The sequence below is a fragment of the Hypomesus nipponensis genome, chromosome 19 (genome assembly GCF_054491055.1).
Source record: "Hypomesus nipponensis isolate SF chromosome 19, ASM5449105v1, whole genome shotgun sequence".
NCBI classification, from domain to species: domain Eukaryota; kingdom Metazoa; phylum Chordata; class Actinopteri; order Osmeriformes; family Osmeridae; genus Hypomesus; species Hypomesus nipponensis.
The window spans coordinates 5,736,053-5,759,197 of NC_140379.1; the positions used below are offsets into that span (position 1 = coordinate 5,736,053).

The window sequence follows — 23,145 nt, forward strand, 5'->3', positions numbered from 1 at the left end:
ATTATGGTCCAAACTTAATGAGCGCCTCGCCTTTCCCCCTCTGATATGTAAATGTGTGAGCTACGCTGGGAGGAGACTGCTCTGCTCTTTGTGCGACAGGCAAGCTCCAGAGCAAAGGTGCAAGTGTGTTTGTGTGTGTTTGTGTGTTTGTGTGTGTGTGTGTGTGTGGGGGGAGGGGGGGGGGAATTAGGCAAGGGAGCTAAAGTCCTGTAATGTCTACTTGGAAGCTGGGGGAGGGGGGGGGGGGCACCACTAAAAGATAATGATGCCAAATTATTACTGCAATGCAGCTTTCTCTCCCTTTCTGTCTTCCCTTTTTCTTCCTTTTTACACACCCATGCATGTCCTCTGTTATTTCCTTAAATATCCACTAATAACCATTTCTCATTCCCTAAGGTTTAGCCACAATTCAATCCTAAAGAGCAATTGAGAATTCTAGAATAATGACTTCCTGAATCCCCAAGGGCATCCTTCCTATACAATATTGGAAGTTACAAAAACCTTGAAAACCTGAAGAAAGGGGACATTTATCATTGTAATCTAAATCTTCAACTATGCAGATTCAACATCCCAAATACAAAGAAGAATAGAATAGCCCAACACCAGATGCACCTGTGTCTCAAGACAGTTGTAATTCCGTGTAATTTCATGTTGATCTATTTCATGACAGCATATTTTCAGACTGAACAATTAAAGTTAGGCTGCTTCCTTAAGTGAGAACCTAGGCTGAGCCTCCAGCCTTGTGCTTTTGCAACACTCACGTGCCTACTCCTCCCTACATGAGATGTGGGGGTTGGGGGAGGAGGGGGGGGGGGTCTGCAGGAGGTGCGGATCCTCTCAGCTACTACAGAGAAGTAAAAAAAAAATGCTGATTCAAACACTTGCCTTACTAAGCGTACTACTCCACGCTACTCAACCGCAACAGTGTTAAGACATCGAAATCTCACCTATTGTATGCATACAGGAACAATCTAAAAGCAAACCTGAAGTACACTTAAAATCTACTTTCAAAGCAGACCAGAAGCAGTGCTGACAACAGGCAAGCTATAGCATTGGCAAATGCAGGTAGATAAACACTAAACAAGTAATATAACGAGTCACTTAACTTACATTATTGTCGATCATTGGCGAAACGAATAGAAAATGACAGCTTAATATTGGATGATAACGCTGACAGGGGAGAGCAGAGTGTCAGAGATTAGTTTGTTTAGTGATTTATTGGGTCTTGATCGTATCAAATTAAGGAAACATATGATCATTATTCCCTAATGGAAATCTTTTCCAACGCTTTTGCATTGGCATTTGATATGTGACACTCCACCTTAACTTTTAAACGGATCTCATCTTATTAACCCTGATGCTGTGACCCCCTCGTCTTGATAGTTAGTGGCTCTGTCCAAGGTTCTGAAAACTGTGTCTCCTGGGGTACGTCACATGATTGCGCTTCCTCCCTTAGCGCGAGCAAGATGCGGTGTGCGGGCACTTCAGTCATCACCATGAACAATTCGGGTCAATGGAAAAGCGCTTTCAAGACATCGTCCGGTTTAGCACACGCTGAGATTATGGAATTTGTTGCTTAGGATCATTTATTTTTCGGCTTTGCAGATTGTAGATGGTTAGTCTCTTTTCTTTTTTCACTTGAACATGGCAGCTGTGGATGGGCACACAGGAGTGCTACTGAGCGCTGCCCAACAAGTCGGAGACTGTTAGGAGGGTGAGGTGCTAAGAACATGTAAGCATCTGCAAGCATTTCTTCTGGTTGGAATCAAAGCAAAAATGCGAGAAAGGAATGCGACTTAATGATGGCCATATCACCTATCTGGCTCTCCTGGCAAAGAAGGATGGCACGAGACGAGGTTGCCTGAGTAAGAAAAGCTCAGATAACACAAAATGGCATGCCAAGTGGTTCGCTTTGTTGCAGAATATGTTGTTTTATTTCGAGAATGACTCGAGCTCGCGCCCCTCAGGACTATACCTGTTGGAGGGATGCGTTTGCGACAGAGCGCCGTCACCTAAACCGTCTCTATCAGCGAAGGAATGCTTAGAGAAGCAGGTAAGACTGAAATTACAAGGAGTTAAGTTCAGTATCATTCTCAACGTGTTTTTGAGATAATGTTGTATTGTGTAAAGGCTGCAAGAGAAGCATAATTTTGCATGATGGGTCTACCCGTTTTACACAACGGTTGCCATTATTCTAATAACATACAATGCATTGCTAAAGACGGTAAAAACTCAAGACACTTCCTGTATTATTTCAATTTCTTGAAAATAAAGTTGAAAAGCCTTAACTAGCTATAGTTGTAGCTGCTCATCACGCCAACAACTGGCCAAGGATACTTTGATTGCAGTTTACTTGGCGTTCAGTGTTACGTAATAACAATGTTATTTTCTCATTAGCACATTCACTGGTGAACTTCACACATTAGTATTACTTTTAATACAATACATTGCTGCCACAGACGCCACAGAGTTTCATGAAAATCAACATTTAGAAAAAAGACGAACAAGTTCTTGTGATCTGTAATTTTACGTCCAATTTGACATTTGAAATGTATATTTTCTTTTTTTCATAATCTTCTAAGCACACATGAGCACTCTTACGAGTGATATGACAAGGGCAATCAAAAACTTAAACACTATCCAAACTTCGTGAGTCGCCATCTTGTGGATAAGACATGCCCCATCGCTGTCCGTTTGACGTATTGATTTAATTCCTCGTGTGGTGTTTAATAGCATCCTACCTTGGCAACTGCGTCTCCTCGGTTTATAGTCGCTTGCTTCGTTAAATATCCCTTTCATTATCAGAACCACGCTAACCAGAAGCCAAGCAAACCAACTATGGTCATCCCTTTGTTTTCAAACCATACGACTAAAAAGGCCATGTAATCTTAGGCCTTTATGTGGGCTGGTTACAGTTCCTCGTGATTAGTGAAAACATAAACATGTATCATAATTGCATAACTAGAAATCGCCTGAAGATGACCAAAATACAACATTCAAAGTATCAATAAATAACTTTAGGATAAGTGGTGCCAAAAACCTTTCTACACGCACAATTAAATCGTCAGGAAAGTCACTGCTCACAATAGATGCAGAAGCTGCCAAATAGCCAAATACTGCATGGGACCGCAGTCACCTTCCCAAATCTACGCGGATGGCTGAAGTATGCTCATGACAAAATATCCCAGATTCGCTGTGTGAAATTATTTGACATATTTCCCCAGGGAGATCACCACACTTTTCTATCCTTCACCCACATTGCTAGAATAGACTACTAATTTTTATATATTTTACAGTGCTAGAAAAAAGAAGAAAAAAAATGGTCACAACATGTTTATATAAAAAGTTAATCCATTACCAGGGCTACAGCTTTAGTTTAACAAAGTGAATTCCATTCACTATTTTGACAAGTGTGGATTGGAGTGGCCTGTAAATGATTGTATTGAGTGATGAGAAGCTTTGATCAACTGTTGATTATGCAGTGGTTCTGATGGGCGGTTTCAGTCCTCTGCCACATTTATGTTGTCCCAAAATGATGATCCTCAGACAGAAGAATGGGTGAAGTAAGCCTTTAGTTCTGGCAGAAAGGGAACACTTGCATCTTGATGTATCAGGAAGCATTTTTTTGGGCTTCTGTTGCTCCTGCTGTTGCCATGGAGAGAAGTCTTTAGTTTTTTTGTCATTGCAGTCTTTAAACAATGATTTTGTCTTTCCTAATTTGATGTTGCTGTCCAATGTGATGAACCATGCATCTTTTGATTGAGGCAAAAAAAAAAATTCCTACCCTTTGTTGATTACTTTTGGCTACAGTGATTGCTTAAGCCAACACAATACAGTGAAATATGGATGTTGTCATTCACTCTGATGCATCACTGTGTTGTGACTCTTTGACTAGATTCATAGCTCTGTATTAACTTGGCAGGCTAATGATTTTTTGATGTATTTTTATTTCTGCCACAAGTAAACTGTGTGAAAAGCTAGTAAGTAGATACTTTGCCGTGTAAACTGAAAATGCAGGTATCTACACAGCACATCGATTCATGTAAAATGTGTCCACTGGCAATCTTATTTGCTATCTGGAATCACAAACAAAGCACAAAAAAAACGACAAACAAAATGTCATATGATCATTTGAACAGTTTTGAAAATGACAGTCATTGATGCAGCTTGTTTTTGCTTTCTCATTTTAACATTTAAATGTTACACTGATTCTCTGGTACCGTACTTAGTTTTTTTCTGCTCAGTATGCTTTTGCCTTGACACAAAAGGATTTCCTTGTCAATAGGATTAACCTTTTGTATACAAACGATATGTTTATAGATTTTTCAATAATAACAATTTTTTTTTTATAAAATAACAATACATCTGGAGACAAAGTAAGAAAATAAAAGTAAAACACATAGTGCATCTATGTACCTACACTAAGTATACATACAGTCATATGTAATAAAGCATTGTTTTGGAAAGGCACAGTCAGAATGACAAGGAATCAATCAATCAATAAAGACATAAAAAACATAAAGAAAAATAGTTGAACCTTTTGAAGTGACTGTGTGGTGTTTGTGTGTGTCTGTGTGTTTGTGTGTAAGATGGATGCATTATGTGTGTGTGATTGTGTGTGCAAGTTTGAATGAACATAACATGATTGCTACATTGTATGTTCCTCCATGTCTCAGTGGGTGCAATCCATCAAACCAGACAACTACTAAAAGTTTAAATGAGGACACAAGTGATCAATCATCTGCTGGTTGTTAGCACATGGCACATGCCCCAAGGAAAGTGAAATAACACACAAATAGTAATTATAGTAATAAAAAAAGTAATAACACTGGATATTTTTGATGAATCTATGTTGGTCTTTCAAGCTGTTTTCTATCAATTCTACAGTAAATGTTGACACAATATCTAAGTCAGTGGCTGGTTGATGGTGCAATGGTGTGGGTTTGTTTATGTTGCCTGTTGTTTTTAATCAGACGGTGTAGGGGTAAACACTGAATGTAAATCCCTGACCAGTGGTCTGTCCCTGACCAGCCAGCCACAGAAAACCACAAGAGTAATGGCCAGTCTGCTAGATCTTATCTGTGTGTGTGACACGGTGAGGGACAACACAGAGAATGGATGCCAAGCCAACTGCCACCTCACCTCACACGGCTAGGGCTTTTTATAGACCACGGTTTCTCTTTCTTTCCTTCTTTCCTTTCTTTCCTTCCTTCTCTCTCTCTCTCTCTCTCTCTCTCTCTCTGTCTCTCTCTCTCTCTCTCTCTCTCTCTCTCTCTCTCTCTCTGTCTCTCTCTCTTTCTTTCTTTCTTTCTTTCTTTCTCTCTCTCCTTCTGTCTCTCTCTCTCTCTCCCTCTCTCTCTCTCTCTCTCTCTCTCTCTCTCTCTCTCTCTCTCTCTCTCTCTCTCTCTCTCTGTCTCTGTCTCTCTCTCTCTCTCTCTCATTCACACCCCCAGTCCCTATCTCATTTCTTATTGTATTCTTTGAGTGTTCCACTTTTAAAATGTTCTTATTCCCTATTTAAAAAGAGCTGCGTTAAGCCCACAGTTACTATGGCAACCCCTATTTGCATCTGAAAAAGTGTGTTTGAAGGGCCAACAAAATGTGCAACATGGCTTGGCATTGTGCTTCGCTTAGCAAATGCTCTGCATTTGTTCAGAGATGCATTTTACTAAGAGGGGTGGGGGTGGGGGTGGGGGTGGGGGGCAGCATTTAATAAAGGGTGGTGCTATGTGTCACTATCTGAAAATCAGAACAAGTGGAAACGATTGATGGGCTGCGATGTTTCTCTCCAACAGATAATGTCTCTGGCAAATATAGACTGCTGCATGCTAAAAATAGCTCCCGAAAAGGCTTGACACATCAATTCACAGGAAGCATAGATAGAAAACAAATTATTGAAAAAATTGTGTTATGCTGCTTATCAGGAAACATGGAACATTACCTCTCACTCACAGCTGATTGGCTGCTTAAATCCAATTGAATCTAACATTTTGGATTAATACAATGGGAACCCAAGTAAATATCATGTTATTTATAGTTTAGGAGGCTGCCTTGCAAAGCTAATATTTAAGATTAACAAGAGTGTCGTTGATGTTGACTGGTGGAAAGGCAAGAGGGCGCAGGAGGTGATTGTGCTTGTGACTCTGTGGAGACAGAATATAGCCAAGCAATCGCAGCAAACATGGTACTGCTCGCACCGAGACAAGAGGTGAGTTGCCAGGTAACAGATGGAACATACAGACGGTATGTAATGAATCTCCCAGGACTTCATCTGCTGATGGCTCCTCTCCCAGGAGATCAGTGTTGATCTCCACACATCCTCACCTGTTTGACCTAGAAAATATCCTGTCTTGACCTTTTGCGCCCCTACAAAACGTTCTTTTTAGGTAAAGAGTGCAGCAAAATGGAACATGGTGCAACGGACTAGGGTTTTATACGAGGTTAACAATGCTCCTGTATGCCTGTGTTTCAGTACTACTTCACGGTCACTTTCAACCATGACAACCAGAAGGCCCTGGAACTACGGACAGAGGACGTGAAGGACTGTGATGAGTGGGTGGCAGCAATAACACAGGCCAGGTACCCTGGTGACCCTAACCCTCACCTCTGACCCCTGAGACCCCTGTTTGTAAAACACCAAGGACGATGCCTTTACTGAAAGCAAGAGGCTAAGCAAGGTTACAATAGTTGAGAAATACCATTGTTGTGTCAGGCACAACCATTGAAACACAGTTAGAATCTATTGATTTCTCAGAATTATTAAGAATCTTGTTGATTTGTGCTCACTCAAAGACACTGCCATTTAATGAAGCCGATTTACAGTATTGTAATATGCAGAGTGTAATGTACAGAATTACGATTCATGTTCTAGAGCCAGATAATACACAGATTTTGCTGAAGGTTCATAGTATTTAGCAACATTTTGCGACGTGTGTGTGGCTTGGTGTTGGTTTGCTTATAGAGCCTCTATCTGACCAAACACACATTGATTTGAAGTCTGGCTTTGCTTTGATAATCCCATCATGAGCCATGTATACTAATGTGATGCTTACCGTGTGTGTATTGCGCGTGTGTGTGTGTAGTTACAGGAACCTGGCTACTGAACATGAAACCCTCATGCAGAAGTATCTCCATCTACTCCAAATAGTGGAGACAGAGAAAACAGTTGCCAAGCAACTTCGACAACAGATGAGGACGGTGAAATTGAGATAGAGCGTTTAAAATCTGAGGTAACTTGTATTGTAATTTAATGCTACTCTGTGTATTTGTATATCACGCGTGTGTTTGGATGCATGTGTGTGTGTTTGGGCCTATAATGGTGCGAGGACATGTTACAACATGTGTGTGAACATCTTTTAAATACAGTTGAGTTCTGAGGGAGACTGGAAGCAGGATATATGTACTGTCTGGTTGAAACCTGTTGAAACCTGTTGAAACCTATAGGAAACCTTATACATTTTAGTGTTGAATGTTATGTTTCCTCTGCATTGTATAAACCAGATCAAATACTTTCCCTTCTCTTTAATGTGCTAATGAAGAGCACCAAATGAAACGTTGTGCTCAATATGCATGAATCAGGTCCTATTGTACCTGCTGTAGCCTTCTGCAGAGTATTATAATGAACAGTCTCTGTCCTTGCATAAGCCATGGAAAAATGTACAGCGCCTGTCTCTTATTAGCTCCTAGATTCAGCTTGGTAATGTCTTAAGGCCTACTGGTTGTCGAGAATGTCATTTGTACATAATTGTTTTGCCCGAAATGTTCTCTTTACATTTTTCGATTTACAATTAAACTGTTATTTTGACAAATTGCAGTGCCAGACATGATGTCTCTCGTTATTTTAAGGAAAGAATTGAGTGTGTTTTGATGGCTTTGGTTAGATTTCTGGACTGCTCAAGGACAATGAAAAGATCCAGTCAAGCCCAGAGGTTCCCCCTAGTGATGATGACACTGAAATCAAGAAGATCAAAAAGGTACATTTCGGTCACCACAGCGTCCACAGCGTGCTCATAATCACCACATGGTTAAACCACCTGTTTAAACCACCTGGTTAAACCACCTGGTTAAACCACCTGGTTAAACCACCTGGTTAAACCACCTGGTTAAACCACCTGGTAAAACATACGCTAGTCTCATGGGTGAGAAAGTTTACAAGTACAATCAGTGATTATTAGTCAGCAATATACATATCAGGAATATGTATCAATAAACAATACATATAAACAATACATATCACCTACAGCAATGCACACGTCTCACAGTTCTAGACTAGACCAGTCAACCTCCAATCTGGATTATATTTTCAACCTTGGCTGTTGCTTTGCCCTTGTTTACCTGGGCAGGTCCAGAGCTTCCTGCGAGGTTGGATCTGCAGGAGGAAATGGAAGACCATCATCCAGGACTACATCCGCTCTCCCCACGCTGAGAGCATGAGGAAGAGGAACCAGGTGGTGTTCAGCATGCTGGAGGCAGAGGCCGAGTACGTCCAGCAGCTCCACATTCTGGTCAACAACTTCCTGCGGCCCCTCCGCATGGCCGCCAGCTCCAAGAAGCCACCCATCACCCACGATGATGTCAGCAGCATCTTCCTTAATAGGTTGGTGAAACTAACTAAGACGAGTCATTTTGGAGTGATTCGTAAGGCTTAAACGTTTTAAACCTAATTGTCCAGAGAGTTCCAATGATTTCCCCCATTTTGTTCTCTCTGCAGATGAGACCATCATGTTTCTCCACCAAATATTCTACCAGGGTCTAAAGGCCAGAATAGCCAGCTGGCCAACTCTTGTTCTGGGTAAGAACTCTGTGTACTGTATGATGGCTGATAATTTGTCCAAAGTACAAGTTACTCAAGAGACTTTTAGCTCAAACTAAATAATCAACTGTCTGATAAGCAGTCCAATTTAATTGACCAATAATTGCACTACCTATTTTGCAGAAAATCCCAAAAGTTGAAAGCAAATAGAAATATTCCCCGATAGAAATATATGTAATCCACAATCAGACAAAACATTTGATAAATACGTGTTTCTATAAAGATGAGGAGATTGTTGGACAGTAATCTGATGGAGGGCCTCTCGTCTCCACAGCTGATCTGTTTGACATCCTGCTGCCCATGCTGAACATCTACCAGATTCTAGTAACCACCAGTACAGCCTGCAGATCCTGGCCCACTGCAAACAGAACCGGGACTTTGACAAACTGCTCAAGCAGTATGAAGCCAAGCCTGACTGTGAGGAGGACCTCGAGGAGACCTTCCTCACCTACCCCATGTTCCAGGTGAGAGCACTGAAGCACTAGTGTAGCGTGGCTGTAGTAATGTGATTCACTGCACTGTTTAGTGTCATCATACACTTACTTACTGTATTCTCGGAAATCGTTGACTTTGGTCTGTGTGCTAACAATTAGCTTGGGGATGCTCTATACGTGAAATCTATACGTTCTCAGAGAAGTCCAGGAGAGGGATATGTGTTAACCCATGTGTGTTTCCCTGACCAGATACCTCGCTACATCCTGACCCTGCATGAACTCCTGGCCCACACCCCCCATGAGCACGTAGAAAGGACCAGTCTGGACTATGCCAAGTCTAAACTGGAGGAACTTTCCAGGTACAACATAATTCTCCATTGCTACACATTGAAAGTCCAGTACAGTCAAAATGATGGAGCGCTGATTTGATAAAGTATTCAAAGGCTATAGTTTGCCTGTATTCCTCTAATTTAACACATGACAAATTCAAAGTACCTAAAGATGCTTACTATCGTCACCTCAGAATCATGCACGATGAGGTGAGTGAGACCGAGAACATCCCGGAAGAACCTGGCCATCGAGCGGATGATCGTGGAGGGCTGTGAGGTGCTGCTGGACACCCAGCCAGACCTTCGTCAGACAAGGTGAGGCCAGAGGAACCGCCAGGCCACACACTGAGACACCATCGCTCCGGGGTTCTTTTGATCTACGCTGGTGACCAACTTTGTGTGATGGAAGCTCATCTCAATGCACGTGTGTGTGTGTATGCAGGCTCCCTCATCCAGGTGCCCATGAGTGAGAAAGGGAAGATCACCAGAGGGAGACTGGGCTCTCTGTCTCTGAAGAAGGAGGGCGAAAGACAGTGTTTCCTCTTCTCCAAACATCTCATCATCTGCACCAGGGGCTCTGGAGGGAAGCTGCACCTCACTAAGGTACAGTCATCTACACACAGCGGGGTATTCACACGGCTAGAAAGTTCATGTGTCAATGTAAGATTTTCTCTCCTGTCCCACCCTTCCACCCAGAATGGAGTCGTCTCCCTCATAGATTGCACGCTGATGGAGGAGCCAGAGGGAACAGATGATGACAGTATGTCAAAAGTATTTTCTTTGTTATTTTTTTTTTTACTGTTGTTGTATGGAGGACATTAACAACAGTGACATTGTACCATAGGCGACAAAGTAAAAATAACATAAATAACCTCTGGTCACAGCCAAACCGGAGAAGAGTGGCCAGGATACAGAACACATGGACTTTAAGGTCATCGTGGAGCCTAAAGACATCCAGTCCTTCACTGTCATTCTGGTTGCATCGTCACGGCAGGAAAAATCGGCCTGGACAAGTGACATCAGCCAGGCATGTCCGGATACATTGCTTCACCCGCTCAGTTTGCTTCTTGACTTGTGTCACCCAGCTAATGATGAGCTAGGCGTAGCTTCCCCTTCCTTTGTGTCTTAACAGCGTGTGCCTTCTCTTTTGTCACGCAGTGCATCGACAACATCCGTTGCAATGGGCTGATGATCAATGCGTTTGAGGAGAACAGCAAGGTCACGGTTCCCCCAGATGATTAAGTAAGAGCCAGACACTAACGCAGTAGAAGCTCTCATAAATCCTTTCAATATTCCTGTATAATGAAATTAAAAAGAACATTATTTATATAGCACATTTCATACAATGTTTTGATTGCAGTTCAAGGTGCTTTAATGTGCTATATAAATAAACTCTCGTTACAATGAAATTAGACTCGTTAAAATGACGTGTAAATCCGTGTGTTCACACCCGTTTGTGTTCGGGTGTGTCTCTCCCCAGGTCCGACACCAGCCTGTACTGCGACGACGTGGACATCCGCTTCAGTAAGATGATGAACTCCTGCAAGGTGCTGCAGATCCGCTACGCCAGCGTTGAACGTCTGCTGGAGAGGCTGACAGACTGCGCTTCCTCTCCATCGACTTCCTCAACACCTTCCTGCACTCCTATCGCGTGTTCACCAGCGCTGACGTGGTGCTCGACAAACTCATCACCATCTACAAGAAGCCCATCAGTGCCATACCGGCTCGGTGAGGGCCAGCAAGCGTTCTGTCTGGGTTCTGCCTCGGGTTCTTCCTGGGTACTTCTTGGGTTCTGCCTGGGTTCTGCTTGGGTTCCTCAGTGAGGCTACTATGATTAAGCTGGACACATGTACGTCTTGCAAGCCATTTGTGTATTTGTTCTTTTTTGGAAGTTTACCTGAATCACTAGAATCCTTTATAGAATAGTTTGAGACACAAGGAGAAGTATAAACATGTGATCTAGACATACGATCCAGCTGATTTGTTAGCTTGTGGTTTATTGGGAGAGCTTTGAAGAATACTGTACTGTATGAGTCTACAAATGATGGGCCTCCATCCTGTGTGTTTTCAGATTCTCCGAGTAACTGGCCCACTATGCTATCATATCCTCAGAGAGTGAGAGGGGGATGGGCGGAGAGAGAGGCCAGGTGGGAGGGGAGACAGTCACACAGTTGATTCACTTCTGTGTGTTTTCTACTCGCCACCATCGTAATTGGGCCCTGCACTCGTTTTTTTCTCTGTCTTTTTGTCAGTCCTCTCTTTCTTTTACTCTCCCCCAAAGACCCTCCCCCTTTTTCTTTATTAATCTCTCACGCATGCACACCAGTGTGTACGTACACACTCCTCTCTTTCTCTCTTGCTTTATTCCACTCTCTTTATCTCTCTTTCCCGCTCTCCTTTTCTTTCTCTCTCTTTCTCCCTCTTTGCCCTCGTCTGACCATCCCTCTCTCCGCTGCACCGTCACCATAGCAACCAATCACTCTGCTGCAGGACCCCACCCTCTCCCTCTCTCCTTCTCTCCCATCGTCTGCAGAGGCTCTACAGTATTAAATATTGATGGCGGTGCTTTGCGCCCAGACCCCCCTCTCCTCTCCTCTGTGATTCAACCAAGGAGGAGACACAACATGGCCGCCGCCACTGCCGCAAACGCCACACAGGGCTGGAGGCTCCCCGCTCGCCCACTCCCAGCAGCCCCCACTGTGGTGGAATCCATTCCTGCCCTCTTCCTCTCTCTCTCTCTCCCGCCCCCCCCCCGCCCCCCCCCCCCCCCCCCCCTCGCCCCTCTTTTGGAGCTGAGGACTCATTGCTATCTCTCTCTGTCTCTCTCTCCACCTCTTTCCCTCTCCCTCTCTCGGTGTCTCAGTGGGCCTCCCCTGGGCTGGTTGCTGTTGGCAGCACCCGTGCCTCCCACACTGTCACTTGACACACTATTTATAGGCCTTCAGAGGGGGTGGCTCTTACTGCTAGGACGAGGCTGTCTTAAACAATGTAGCTTAAACAAAAGAGGCAGAAGCTCCCATAGAGCCTCCGTGGTGAACACGCTCTCCCGCGTTCAAACGCCACAGCCCCGTGATTCCTCCCGCGCTGTCTCCTATTTGTGTCTAAGCGACGACTCCACAACAAAAACCCCCACTCCTCTGCATCCTCGTGTCCTGTGTCGATCCGCGTTTAAAACAAGCGCTATTGTTGATGTCGATTTCTCTCGCTCTCTCGTTCTGCTCCTCCTCCTCCTTTTCCTCCTCCACCAAGGTCCCTGGAGCTGTTCTTCGCCAGCAGCCAGAACAACAAACTCCTGTACGGGAGAGCCTCCCAAGTCCCACGCGCTAGCCGCAAGTTCTCCTCCCCTCCCCGCTCTCCATTACCAAGAACTCATTACCCAACCGTCGACGCAAGCTCTCCCTGAACATCCCCATCATCACAGGGGGCAAGGCTCTGGACCTGGCTGCGCTAAGCTGCTCCCCCAACGGCTATGCAAGCATGCACTCCACCATGTCCCCCTTCAGTAAGACCACGCTGGACATCAACAAGCTGTATGTGTCCAGCACCATGGCCAGCAAGATTCCAGACGAGGGGGAGACCAAGGCCGACGGCAAGGCCGAGGAGGCCATCTTGAACAAACAAGGTCTGAGCTGCTTGAGGAAACACCAGTAGGAGTCTGGTTGTAACATGTTATGGGGTCACTTAATGGCTTATATTGTGTGTGTGTGTTCAGATCTGTCAGTGAGGGAGGAGTGTGACGTGGATCCTACCCAGAGTGACGAGGCTGAGACTGAGATGTCCCCACCAAAGTCCCCCACTACACCCAAAAATGTAAAGTCCAAAAACTCAGGTGTGTATATGTTTACGTATCATAATCATAATACCTATAATACACATAATACGCATAATTTGTACCATAATATCAACATATGTTCCCTTTTCACAATACTCTTTAACGATGTAATCTTATCGATGTAAAAGTTTAAATGTTTTGAGTTTAAAAAAAGGAATTTGTTATAAAAAAACAACAAAGCCATAAAGTGCACACCTTTGTAGATGTATCTATATTATATATACTATATCACTTTGTATTAAAGTTTGTGTTAGTTAGTCACTGTGTAAAACCGCACCCCCAGCTAGTGTGCAGGGATGGGCCCACTAGTCAAGCAGAGTTCATCTTCAGTGCTCACTTTCACAGTGCTGGATACAAGGGAGGATGCCAGTGCTTTTTGTGAGTAGGAGGGAAGGAAACCTTGTACCTTAGCAACCATGTGCGTGTTTCTCTACGCCGCCCCCGGTGTAAGGAAGGCTGGCAGGCAGGGAGGGAGGCATGCAGGCACGGCACACTGGCAGGCTGGGCAGGCAGACAGGTGGGCAAGCAGGCAGACAGACAGACAGGCAGACAGGCAGGTTGACATGCAGGCAGGCAGACAGACAGGCAGTCAGGCAGGTGGACTTGCAAGCAGGCAGGCAGGCAGGCAGACAGACAGGCAGTCAGGCAGGTGGACATGCCAGCAGGCAGACAGACAGGCAGTCAGGCAGGTGGACATGCAAGCAGGTAGGCAGACATGCAGTCAGGCAGGTGGACATGCAGGCGAGTGGGCAAGCATGCCGGAAGGTGGGCATGCATCATGCAGACAGACAGGCAAACAAGCAGGAAAACAAAGGTAGTTAAGCCTTCTGGAGTCTGGTCAGACAGGAAGGTAGGCATATAGGCAGACAGACAGATAGGAAAGAATACTGGAGTGCAGTTCTAGCTGAGGGGGACACGCGATGCTAAGGTTCACAGAGGATGGAGTGTATTGAGTCGTGCACTCCCTACACCCCCTCTCCATTGTTAGCGTGTATATGCCTGTGTGGACTGCTCCTCCTCAGTTCCACCCACTCCTGCTCTGTACATAGGAGACAAGGACAAAATGCTGCATTGTAAGGTAGTGAGCAGGATCACGTCACCTTTCATGTCCAGGAAAAGAGAGAGGAGATTTCACGGACAGGCTGTTGTCTTGAAATGTCATCCTCTGTACAATAGTTCTTCACAATCTCCTTAGAAGTTGAGGGGATGGCAGCATTATTAATACTGCACAAGTTTTCAGTGGAGAAATAGGAATGCATATGACTACAGTGAAGGTGCAATATATTTTTCCTGGATATGTGCTGCTCTCTCGTGGCCATGACTTGTATTATATAATTATAATGACTGATCATTTTCAACATTTATAGGCCAAATATTATTGTTTCCAAAGATATTGTATTGTTATCCCCCACCCCGGATGGAATTGTGTGTGTGTGTGTGTGTGTGTGGGGGATATCGGTCTGCGTGTGTTTGTTAGTACGTCACACTGCAATGTTTACTTTGTGCCACAAGGGGGCAGTCATTTTGGGTAAAAGTCTAAAAGTATCAAACTGCAATATAAAGGCAGTTTTTTGTAAAGATTGTTCACATTTTCTATACTGTGTTCCATCCCCCAGAGTTCTCTCTGTTTTTCTTTCAACAACGGCATGGTTGTGTCATCGTGCCGGGAGCTGGACAACAACCGCAGCGCTCTCTCTGCCGCCTCCGCCTTCGCCATCGCCACCGCCGGCGCCAACGAGGGCACACCCACCAAGGAAAAGTACCGTCGCATGTCCTTGGCCAGCACAGGTTAGCGACTGTTCCACTCCCTGTTCAAAACCTCTGCCTTCCTGAACCACTGTCTCTATATTGCACTTGTACAAGGACGTTGATTGATGTCATGTTTTTTATCTTGGCCGTAGGCTTTCCTACAGACCAGAGGAATGGGGACAAGGAGTTTGTCATCAGGAGGGCTGCCACCAACCGGGTCCTGAATGTGTTGCGCCACTGGGTGTCCAAACACTCCCAGGTACACTGAACACAGACTGTGAACACCTAACATCATCAGTGTACTGTAACAATGCTGCATGGTTTAGTTTTCACTTTTAGAACCCAAAAACTCAAGTACAAGTACAAAGCGTTTTGCAACTCTTTACTCCTTTTAACAACATAAACCTCAGTTTGCTGTGCATTTTTTATGGATCCTCCATGAAAGAAAGCAGCCCTGCATGATTAATCAATAAACTCCTGGATCTAAGGGCTTTATGTCTCTGATACAATCCAAGACTGATAGATGTCAGAATGATGTCTCACATCATTTCGTTTGTTCGTTTGTTGTTTCGTTTCTACAGGACTTTGAGCTCAACACTGATCTCAAGCTAAAGGTCATCAGCTTCCTGGAGGAAGTGATGCATGACCCCGAGCTCCTGACCCAAGAGAGAAAGGCTGCTGCCAACATCATCAGGTTTGATCCAACACAACTAGAATATGCCAACCTTTCACACTTTCAGCTTTCAAAGTTCACAAATGTCTTTGTTTTGTGTGAAGAACGCTGACACAGAGAGGGACCCGGGAGACAATCAGATCACTCTGGAGGCTGTGACCCAGATGGTAAGGTTAAAGAGGCAGTTGGTTCAGAGTGATAATCTTATACCCAAGATAGATAGTTTGGCTCTGACAGTGTGTGTGTGTGTGTGTGTGTGTGTTGTGTTGTGTTTCTCCCAGGCCGAGGGCAGTAAGACAGAACCGTTTGAGAGCCACTCGGCCCTGGAGATTGCTGAGCAGCTCACACTGTTGGACCACCTGGTCTTCAAGGTCATCCCCTACGAGTGAGTGTTAAAACGGAGACAACACACACATTCACACCCCGTGTACACACTCAACACACGATGGGGGTTTTGTGTCAATTGTGTCTAACTTATCAGCTGGGGAGATAACTTGCCCGGTTATGTCGCATAACCTCCTGTTTGGATTCCCCCAAATAACAATCCATACGGCAAGGTTGCCGTTGACTTGTTTTTGAAAGTGCCTCATCCTGTACTCCACAGAGAGTTCTTCGGTCAAGGCTGGATGAAAAACGACAAGAACGAGAGGACCCCGTACATCATGAAAACCACCAAGCATTTCAATGATGTAGGCACCCGTTTACCTCAACAACAAAAAACACCTCGAATTTGTATTGTATCTCGATTCCACATGAATACATTCCTTTTTTTCAGATTAGTAACCTGATTGCCACTGAGATCCTGAGATGGGATGATGTGAACATGCGGGTGTCGATCATGGAGAAGTGGGTGGCAGTGGCCGACATCTGTCGCTGTCTCCACAACTACAACGCGGTATTGGAGATCACGTCATCCCTTAACCGCAGCTCCATATTCCGTCTGAAAAAGACTTGGCTCAAAGTCTCTAAGCAGGTAGACATACTTGGCAGACTTGCCAAACCTACAGTTGTGACCCGAGGTGGGATGACCAGCCTTTGAAATATTGCTTTAAAGGGAAAGGCCCTTTTCGTATATTCCTGTTGACATACTGTTTTAATTCTAGACCAAGACAGTGATTGACAAGCTACAGAAACTGGTGTCATCCGAGGGGAGATTTAAAAACTTGAGAGAAGCTTTAAAAAAGTGAGTATGTTAGCGGCACGTTTAGTGTTCTTTCATGTGTGTGTGTGAGTTTATGTGTATGTGTGTGTGTGTGTATCAGTTCTGACCATCTCTGACCTGTTCCTCAGCTGTGACCCTCCGTGTGTTCCGTACCTGGGCATGTACCTAACTGATCTGGCCTTCATCGAAGAGGGGACACCCAATTACACCGAGGACAGTCTTGTCAACTTCTCTAAAATGAGAATGGTAATCCATGTCCCTTCATGATACAAGGACCAGTTGTACAGTGCTCATCATTAAATGACTACAGACTGTTCAACTCTGTACTGTTCTATACTGAGTGTGTTTATATATTTTCTCTGCAGATATCTCACATTATCAGAGAGATTCGTCAGTTTCAGCAAACAGCCTATAAGATTGATCATCAACCAAAGGTAATACAGTATGTTATGTTCAACTGTTTACGGTTTACGGTTACTGCACATCAGGTTTGGGACTGATACTGTAAATTGACCAATTCTTTCTCTCTTACCTAAGGCAGTGCAGTATTTGCTAGACAGCAGTGCTGTCTTGGATGAGGAAAGCCTATATGAAGCGTCTCTAAGAATTGAGCCCAAAACATCTTCTTGAAGTGGGCCGTGTTCTCTCCAAAGCCTATGGACTGTACAGGGGCATAGTGTACATAGATTACTATTTGTATTAGATTATGTTAGAATGTGTCCCTTTAGTGTGTGTTCCTCAAAGGACTTGTGTATAGAGTCGTTATTAGACATTCAGTAGAAGGCTAGGAAGATTTTATTTCTACAGTTACACACTACTTTCTATGTTATTTCCTGTATTATGTCTTAATTCATCTTATGATGTTCTTTTTCAACCACAGATAAAACAGAGTACAATATATCAACAAAAATGTGAAATATATATGTATCTAAATGGAATGTTCAGTGGGGTTCCCGTTCATGAGAATCGTGGGACACAAAGAGTATAATTATGATAATCAAATCCCACATTGTTGCTTATGCTACAACCAAGAGAGAATTCCTTAATATCTTTGTATCATACGTTATGACATCATATGTAGCCGTTTGGATTCATCCAGTACAAAGTAAACACGTGATGCTAACATGAGTCACAAGTAGGTTGCGATTATGTTGCTTTGCAACCAGCAAATGTGGCTTCATAGCGGGTGTCTTATTATTTCCTATTGGACAAGATGACTTTGCAATGTAGGCAATGTATGTAGCAAATATAATCAATTGAATCAAACCACTTAAGGAGCCAGAATGCCCACATGTCACTGATATAATGATGACAATGGCCATGGTTTATTTTCTCTATACAGTGCATTGTGGTTTATGCCTTATCACAATCAAATTACAATAACTTAATAAGACTATATCACATAAATGTAAAATATTTTGTCCTACACTTTGCCAATGATGCTGAGATGTGCTGTGTACAATATTGTGTACAGGCAGTTTAATGCATTTCCTAATGTGTAATGTGTTGAAAGCATACCCTAACGATTTGTTATCAAAATGTTCAACTCTTTTATGTGTATGATATTATATAACACAAATGTTAAAGACAAGTTATAAGTGTAACACATACTGTATCCTGTCTATATAATTGTTTTAGCAGGAATATAGTAATATTGTGCTTATTCTTTAAATATTTCTATGTATTTTTTACAAAGCTTTGTATAGAAAAAAACACCCAAAGCTCAAGTGGTAGGCATGTGCCACTTTCACGTCTTATCCAAACTATATAGAACAGTATGTGTAGGCCTACTGTATTGAATTCCCACTCATGCACATGTGAACATTATTTAACACAGAGACGCGTAACATGGTTGCAATGAGCAATACCCAGTGGTATGACAATTATATATCAGTCCTATTTTAACAGCTTGAGAAGTATTTCCAGTTTTGTATAAAACTGTTTTCTTTCCTGGTTACCTCTTGTTAATAAATCTATTCTATCTCAGGGGGAGACGTATTTTCAAGTGTGTCAATCTATTGTGTCTGTGTGAGAGTTACCTATTGTTATGACAGACAACGTTTCGGTAACAGTTTGGTCTACGACATCGCTTTCATAACTGACTGACATTACAAAAGCAGTTGGCTCTCCATGTCATGTGATGCATAACGTGCTTTCGAAAGCATTAAATAAGTATGGCGCTGTTGAGCGCCACGTTGTTTACACTTGCTCTTTTTAATGTGGCAAATTTAACTCCTTTGAATTTACCTGAAGGTAGGCACATTTCAGAAAAGTATGTCTCTTTGTGTTACGTAGCTGACCTGCGTGGAAGCTCGGAAGGGTATCACGTGCCCCTACAATGAATGCAGCTCTTGTTTTGATAACTTCGTAAAATTATTTTGATAATAGCCTTTAAATATTGTTGAACCTTTGAGCAGTGTCGGAGTTAAACAATAAGATAATTTGCTCTGAAAGGACAGGTTTTGTTACGTTTTATTCTTCACTCGCACCACATCTAACAATATTGTATTGTGCTTCTTGCAGATGAATATCAGTTCAAGGAATGGATGTCACAGGTTTGCAGTAGGCTTGTGTTTATGAGCCACAATTATGGGCTACTACAACATATGTTATGTTAAACATTAGTCTAGGCCTATGTATATAAACAAATCTATAGCTTGCCTTTTACACTATGACAACAGTATTTTAACACTATTTCCCACGTACAGTACAATAGAGCGTATGACGTAGAAGACTATTCCCATCGGCTGCAGATATTCACCGAAAATAAGCGAAAAATCTACCGGCATAATGCACTGAAGAATTCTTTTAAAAGTACTCAAACATAGCAATTGCAAACATTTTACAATTCCCTATATTCATATATGTTTATTTTAAACTTGTTATTTATTTGTCCTCTTAGTGGGATTTAATCAGTTCTCTGACATGACGTTTTCTGAATTCAGGAAGACCTTTCTTTTGACAGAGCCTCAGGTATGTGCGCGAATTTTCATTGGAAGAAAGTCATTTACATTAAACTAATGGTTTTGATCCAAACTGAGACCAAGCAATGAGTAGCCAATGTGTATCTTCATCAGAACTGCTCAGCCACAAAAGGGAGTCATTTCAGTGGCAATGGGCCTTACCCTGACTTTGTGGACTGGAGAGCGAGGGGAAACTTTGTGACCCCTGTAAAGAGCCAAGTACGTTGAATCACTCATTTTTCATATATTTAACAAATGTATGGACTTGTTTAACACACTCAGAAATGAACAGCAGTAATTGGTTTTATTGATATGACAGTTGTATTCTAAATCCCCTCAGGGTCACTGTGGAAGTTGCTGGACCTTCTCCACCACAGGATGCTTGGAGTCTGTGACAGCTATTGCCACTGGTAAACTTCCACTTTTGGTGAGATGTATAAACTATGGTTGTGTCTTACAATATTGACTCACCACTGCATGTTCTTTGGTTCTGAGAAATCCAGTGGCCATATTTTTTAACTTCATATAATCCCTTATTTGACCCTTCTGATTTGTGTAAAAAATTTAAGGAGTGAAAGTAAAAAGTTGTCAGAAAAACAAATAGCAAAGTAAAGTACTGATCCCAGACAAATCTACTTAAGTACAGTAACAAAGTATTTGTACTTTGTTACTTCCCATCTGCTCACCATTAAGTGCCCGCTGCTTGGTGATTGGTGATGCTTTTACAGTACGATAAAGATATCCATTTCCATTATCATTTTAGTCGGAGCAGCAGCTGATTGATTGTGCCCAAGACTTCAACAACCATGGATGCCTGGGGTTTGTGACACTTGAGACATGTTAATATGATCAGCCCTTTCTATATTTCATTATCACTTGGACAATCTGACACAATGATTGCAATGCAAATGTTGTGCTTGTTTCAGTGGACTCCCTAGTCAGGCATTTGAGTACATTAAATACAGCAATGGACTTATGACTGAAGATGACTATCCCTACGTAGGGCATGTATGTAATTTGTGTCATCCATGTTAACCTTTTATTTGAATTTTGTTTTGGATATATAAACTGAAGCCATTTTCATGAATTTTCCTCCTGAAGGACAAGCTTTGCAATTTCAAGCCTGAGTTGGCAGCTGCTTTTGTGAAAGACGTTGTCAACATAACAAGTGTGAGTACGCTCTGAATTGTCCCACAGCTTCTATATCTGCAACACACACCACAGCCTTTCATTATTTTGTTCATTTACTTTTTCATTTGCCACTTTGTCAATCGCAGTATGATGAAAAAGGCATGGTCGATGCTGTGGCCAGACTCAATCCGGTCAGCTTTGGCTATGAAGTTACGGCTGACTTTATCCACTACAAGGAGGGCGTTTACAGCAGGTATAGTTTGTTAACATGTTCTGTCTTAGCTTTAATCAACTGTGTTTCAAGCAAAGGCTTTCTCACTTAATATCACAGATCACCTTTTGTGTAGTTAGTATTCCATGGTCTAAAGTCATTACTATTTCTTCTGTTACTTTTCCAGTACTAAGTGTAAGAACACTACAGACATGGTGAACCATGCAGTGCTGGCTGTGGGATACGGTGAGGAAGATGGCATCCCATACTGGATCGTGAAAAACTCATGGGGAACAACCTGGGGAATGGATGGGTAAATAGACTAGCCTACTTCTGGTTAGGTTTGTGATGATGTGATGATAAAACAGACTTACGTCCGGTGGTCATTCGTAGTACATCACTCTAGCAAGCAGGCTTGTCACGGTTATGTAACCTGTTTCTTAAGCAGAGCATTATATGTGAATACATTCAGACTTTTCTTCTCCTGTTCCTTCCTCAGATATTTTAAAATTGAACGTGGGAAGAACATGTGTGGACTGGCGGCTTGCTCCTCTTATCCTGTGCCCTTGGTGTGATCAGTGATGAAGAAAGTGTTTTGTCTGTATGTAGGTCTCAATCATGTCTCTTCTCCGCTCTGAAAGCCGGAGGACCATCTTTTATAGGGCACAAGAATGTAAACATAGATAGTGACAGTCAGGCAGTAATGACATTACAACAGTCTAAGAGAAAAACATTCACAGCTCCCAACACATGACAACTCTCAGACTAAAGAGATCATAGTTGGAGCTCTCCTTGTTGTCATGACAAGGGACGTTTACCCAGTACTTTCTGGGTAATGTCCCTGACACATAGACACAATCTACTCTTATTAATAGGAAGCTCACATGAGAACATACTAACTAGTATCCAATGACTAGTTCTATTGATTAGTGAATAATGTAAGCACACAGGAAATCCTAATTTCTTCCACGTCAGTATCTCAAAGAACATAGTGTGTACTGAACTCAGGAAAGATCTGTCCAATAAGATAAACACTGCATGAAAAAGACATATATGGTACAGTAGGGCCTACATAATTGTTACTGCAACCTTTCTTAGACTTTGTTAAAGGTACAATGAAAGATTTGTTCTGTAAAATAAAAGTTTTATCCCTTATAAACATGTTGTGTAAGCTATTAATGACCTCTGAGAGTGGTTAAGCAACCCAGACAGCTCAGTGCCAGGGCAATGAAGACATCTCCTCTATGGGGAGTCAGATGGCTGAGCGGTTAGGGAATTGGGCTATTACTCAGAAGGTTGCCGGTTCTATTCCTGGCAGGGAAAATTACGTTGTGTGCGTGTGTGTATGTCCCTGTACTTACTGTAAGTCACTCTTAACACAGCGTCTGCTAAATGTCTAATATTGGAGCCTCCCTTACATTCCAATCAATTATTGTGTTCTAGCCAATCGTCTTCGGTAAAGTGTGGCTCATTCATTGGTTTATTTTGTGAAAACACTGTCTTTGAAAAGCTGGTTTAATTTAATGAATGTACTAATTAGAAGTGTGAGTAGGATATGTTCTCCATGCTCAGGTTATGTAAAGGGACAGTTACACATCAGATGCTCTGAAATCCATTTAGGGACCTGGATGGTCTGTACAACACAGGGTTTACACTAGTTCTCAACAGAAACAGCGACATATAAATCAGGGGACACAGAAGCTTATTACAGGTCAACATGATACGTAACATAGGCCTACTTAAGATCCAAATGAAAACACTGCAAATGTATTACTTTTCTAGCAGGATTGGGGATATATTGGATTTCTGACACCGGTATTGTGAGTAGGCAATGCAATACATTTTATGC

General features: G+C 42.8%; 3 protein-coding genes and 2 pseudogenes across 5 annotated transcripts; all 5 read left to right on the top strand.

The window, feature by feature from the left end:
* Positions 1-1,786: 1,786 nt before the first annotated feature.
* On the top strand, positions 1,787-8,714 carry LOC146246682 (ras-specific guanine nucleotide-releasing factor 1-like; annotated as a pseudogene). Its single transcript, XR_014732298.1, has 6 exons — positions 1,787-2,053; positions 6,473-6,579; positions 7,083-7,229; positions 7,881-7,973; positions 8,343-8,596; positions 8,711-8,714. The product of XR_014732298.1 is annotated as a ras-specific guanine nucleotide-releasing factor 1-like (transcript).
* A 6-nt stretch (positions 8,715-8,720) lies between these two features.
* LOC146246683 (ras-specific guanine nucleotide-releasing factor 1-like) lies at positions 8,721-12,978 on the top strand (annotated as a pseudogene). The gene is made up of 11 exons (XR_014732304.1): positions 8,721-8,791; positions 9,087-9,276; positions 9,496-9,605; positions 9,770-9,890; positions 10,018-10,178; positions 10,272-10,335; positions 10,460-10,602; positions 10,734-10,774; positions 11,056-11,122; positions 11,167-11,303; positions 12,825-12,978. The product of XR_014732304.1 is annotated as a ras-specific guanine nucleotide-releasing factor 1-like (transcript).
* On the top strand, positions 11,158-15,850 carry LOC146246684 (ras-specific guanine nucleotide-releasing factor 1-like). The gene is made up of 6 exons (XM_084682055.1): positions 11,158-11,303; positions 12,825-13,197; positions 13,288-13,404; positions 15,024-15,195; positions 15,309-15,415; positions 15,738-15,850. Exons 2-6 carry the CDS (start codon positions 13,053-13,055, stop codon positions 15,743-15,745), a joined length of 549 nt encoding a protein of 182 aa, XP_084538181.1. The 5' UTR covers positions 11,158-11,303; positions 12,825-13,052; the 3' UTR covers positions 15,746-15,850.
* A 111-nt stretch (positions 15,851-15,961) lies between these two features.
* LOC146246685 (ras-specific guanine nucleotide-releasing factor 1-like) lies at positions 15,962-18,974 on the top strand. Its single transcript, XM_084682056.1, has 8 exons — positions 15,962-15,996; positions 16,111-16,214; positions 16,434-16,518; positions 16,605-16,802; positions 16,933-17,012; positions 17,120-17,237; positions 17,357-17,425; positions 17,529-18,974. Exons 1-8 carry the CDS (start codon positions 15,994-15,996, stop codon positions 17,619-17,621), a joined length of 750 nt encoding a protein of 249 aa, XP_084538182.1. The 5' UTR covers positions 15,962-15,993; the 3' UTR covers positions 17,622-18,974.
* Positions 18,975-19,160: 186 nt separating this feature from the next.
* Positions 19,161-22,455, top strand: LOC146246686 (pro-cathepsin H-like). The gene is made up of 12 exons (XM_084682044.1): positions 19,161-19,244; positions 19,515-19,546; positions 19,700-19,805; positions 19,894-19,964; positions 20,069-20,173; positions 20,295-20,381; positions 20,718-20,773; positions 20,881-20,962; positions 21,056-21,124; positions 21,232-21,338; positions 21,484-21,609; positions 21,796-22,455. The coding sequence occupies exons 1-12, from the start codon at positions 19,166-19,168 to the stop codon at positions 21,869-21,871; spliced, it is 996 nt and encodes a 331-aa protein (XP_084538170.1). The 5' UTR covers positions 19,161-19,165; the 3' UTR covers positions 21,872-22,455.
* The last annotated feature ends 690 nt before the right edge of the window (positions 22,456-23,145 follow it).

What these genes read in the sequence shown, in the direction of transcription:
- LOC146246684 (XM_084682055.1), top strand. Translation starts at nt 13,053, where the DNA reads ATGCACTCCACCATGTCCCCCTTCAGTAAGACCACGCTGGACATCAAC. An exon ending in TGTAAAGTCCAAAAACTCAG is followed by an intron (nt 13,405 to 15,023) that starts GTGTGTATATGT and finishes TCCATCCCCCAG; the next exon opens with AGTTCTCTCTGTTTTTCTTT. An exon ending in CATGTCCTTGGCCAGCACAG is followed by an intron (nt 15,196 to 15,308) that starts GTTAGCGACTGT and finishes TCTTGGCCGTAG; the next exon opens with GCTTTCCTACAGACCAGAGG.
- LOC146246685 (XM_084682056.1), top strand. An exon ending in TTCAAGGTCATCCCCTACGA is followed by an intron (nt 16,215 to 16,433) that starts GTGAGTGTTAAA and finishes TGTACTCCACAG; the next exon opens with AGAGTTCTTCGGTCAAGGCT. An exon ending in TTGAGAGAAGCTTTAAAAAA is followed by an intron (nt 17,013 to 17,119) that starts GTGAGTATGTTA and finishes CCTGTTCCTCAG; the next exon opens with CTGTGACCCTCCGTGTGTTC.
- LOC146246686 (XM_084682044.1), top strand. Translation starts at nt 19,166, where the DNA reads ATGGCGCTGTTGAGCGCCACGTTGTTTACACTTGCTCTTTTTAATGTG. An exon ending in AACAACCATGGATGCCTGGG is followed by an intron (nt 20,774 to 20,880) that starts GTTTGTGACACT and finishes TGCTTGTTTCAG; the next exon opens with TGGACTCCCTAGTCAGGCAT. An exon ending in AAGGAGGGCGTTTACAGCAG is followed by an intron (nt 21,339 to 21,483) that starts GTATAGTTTGTT and finishes TTACTTTTCCAG; the next exon opens with TACTAAGTGTAAGAACACTA.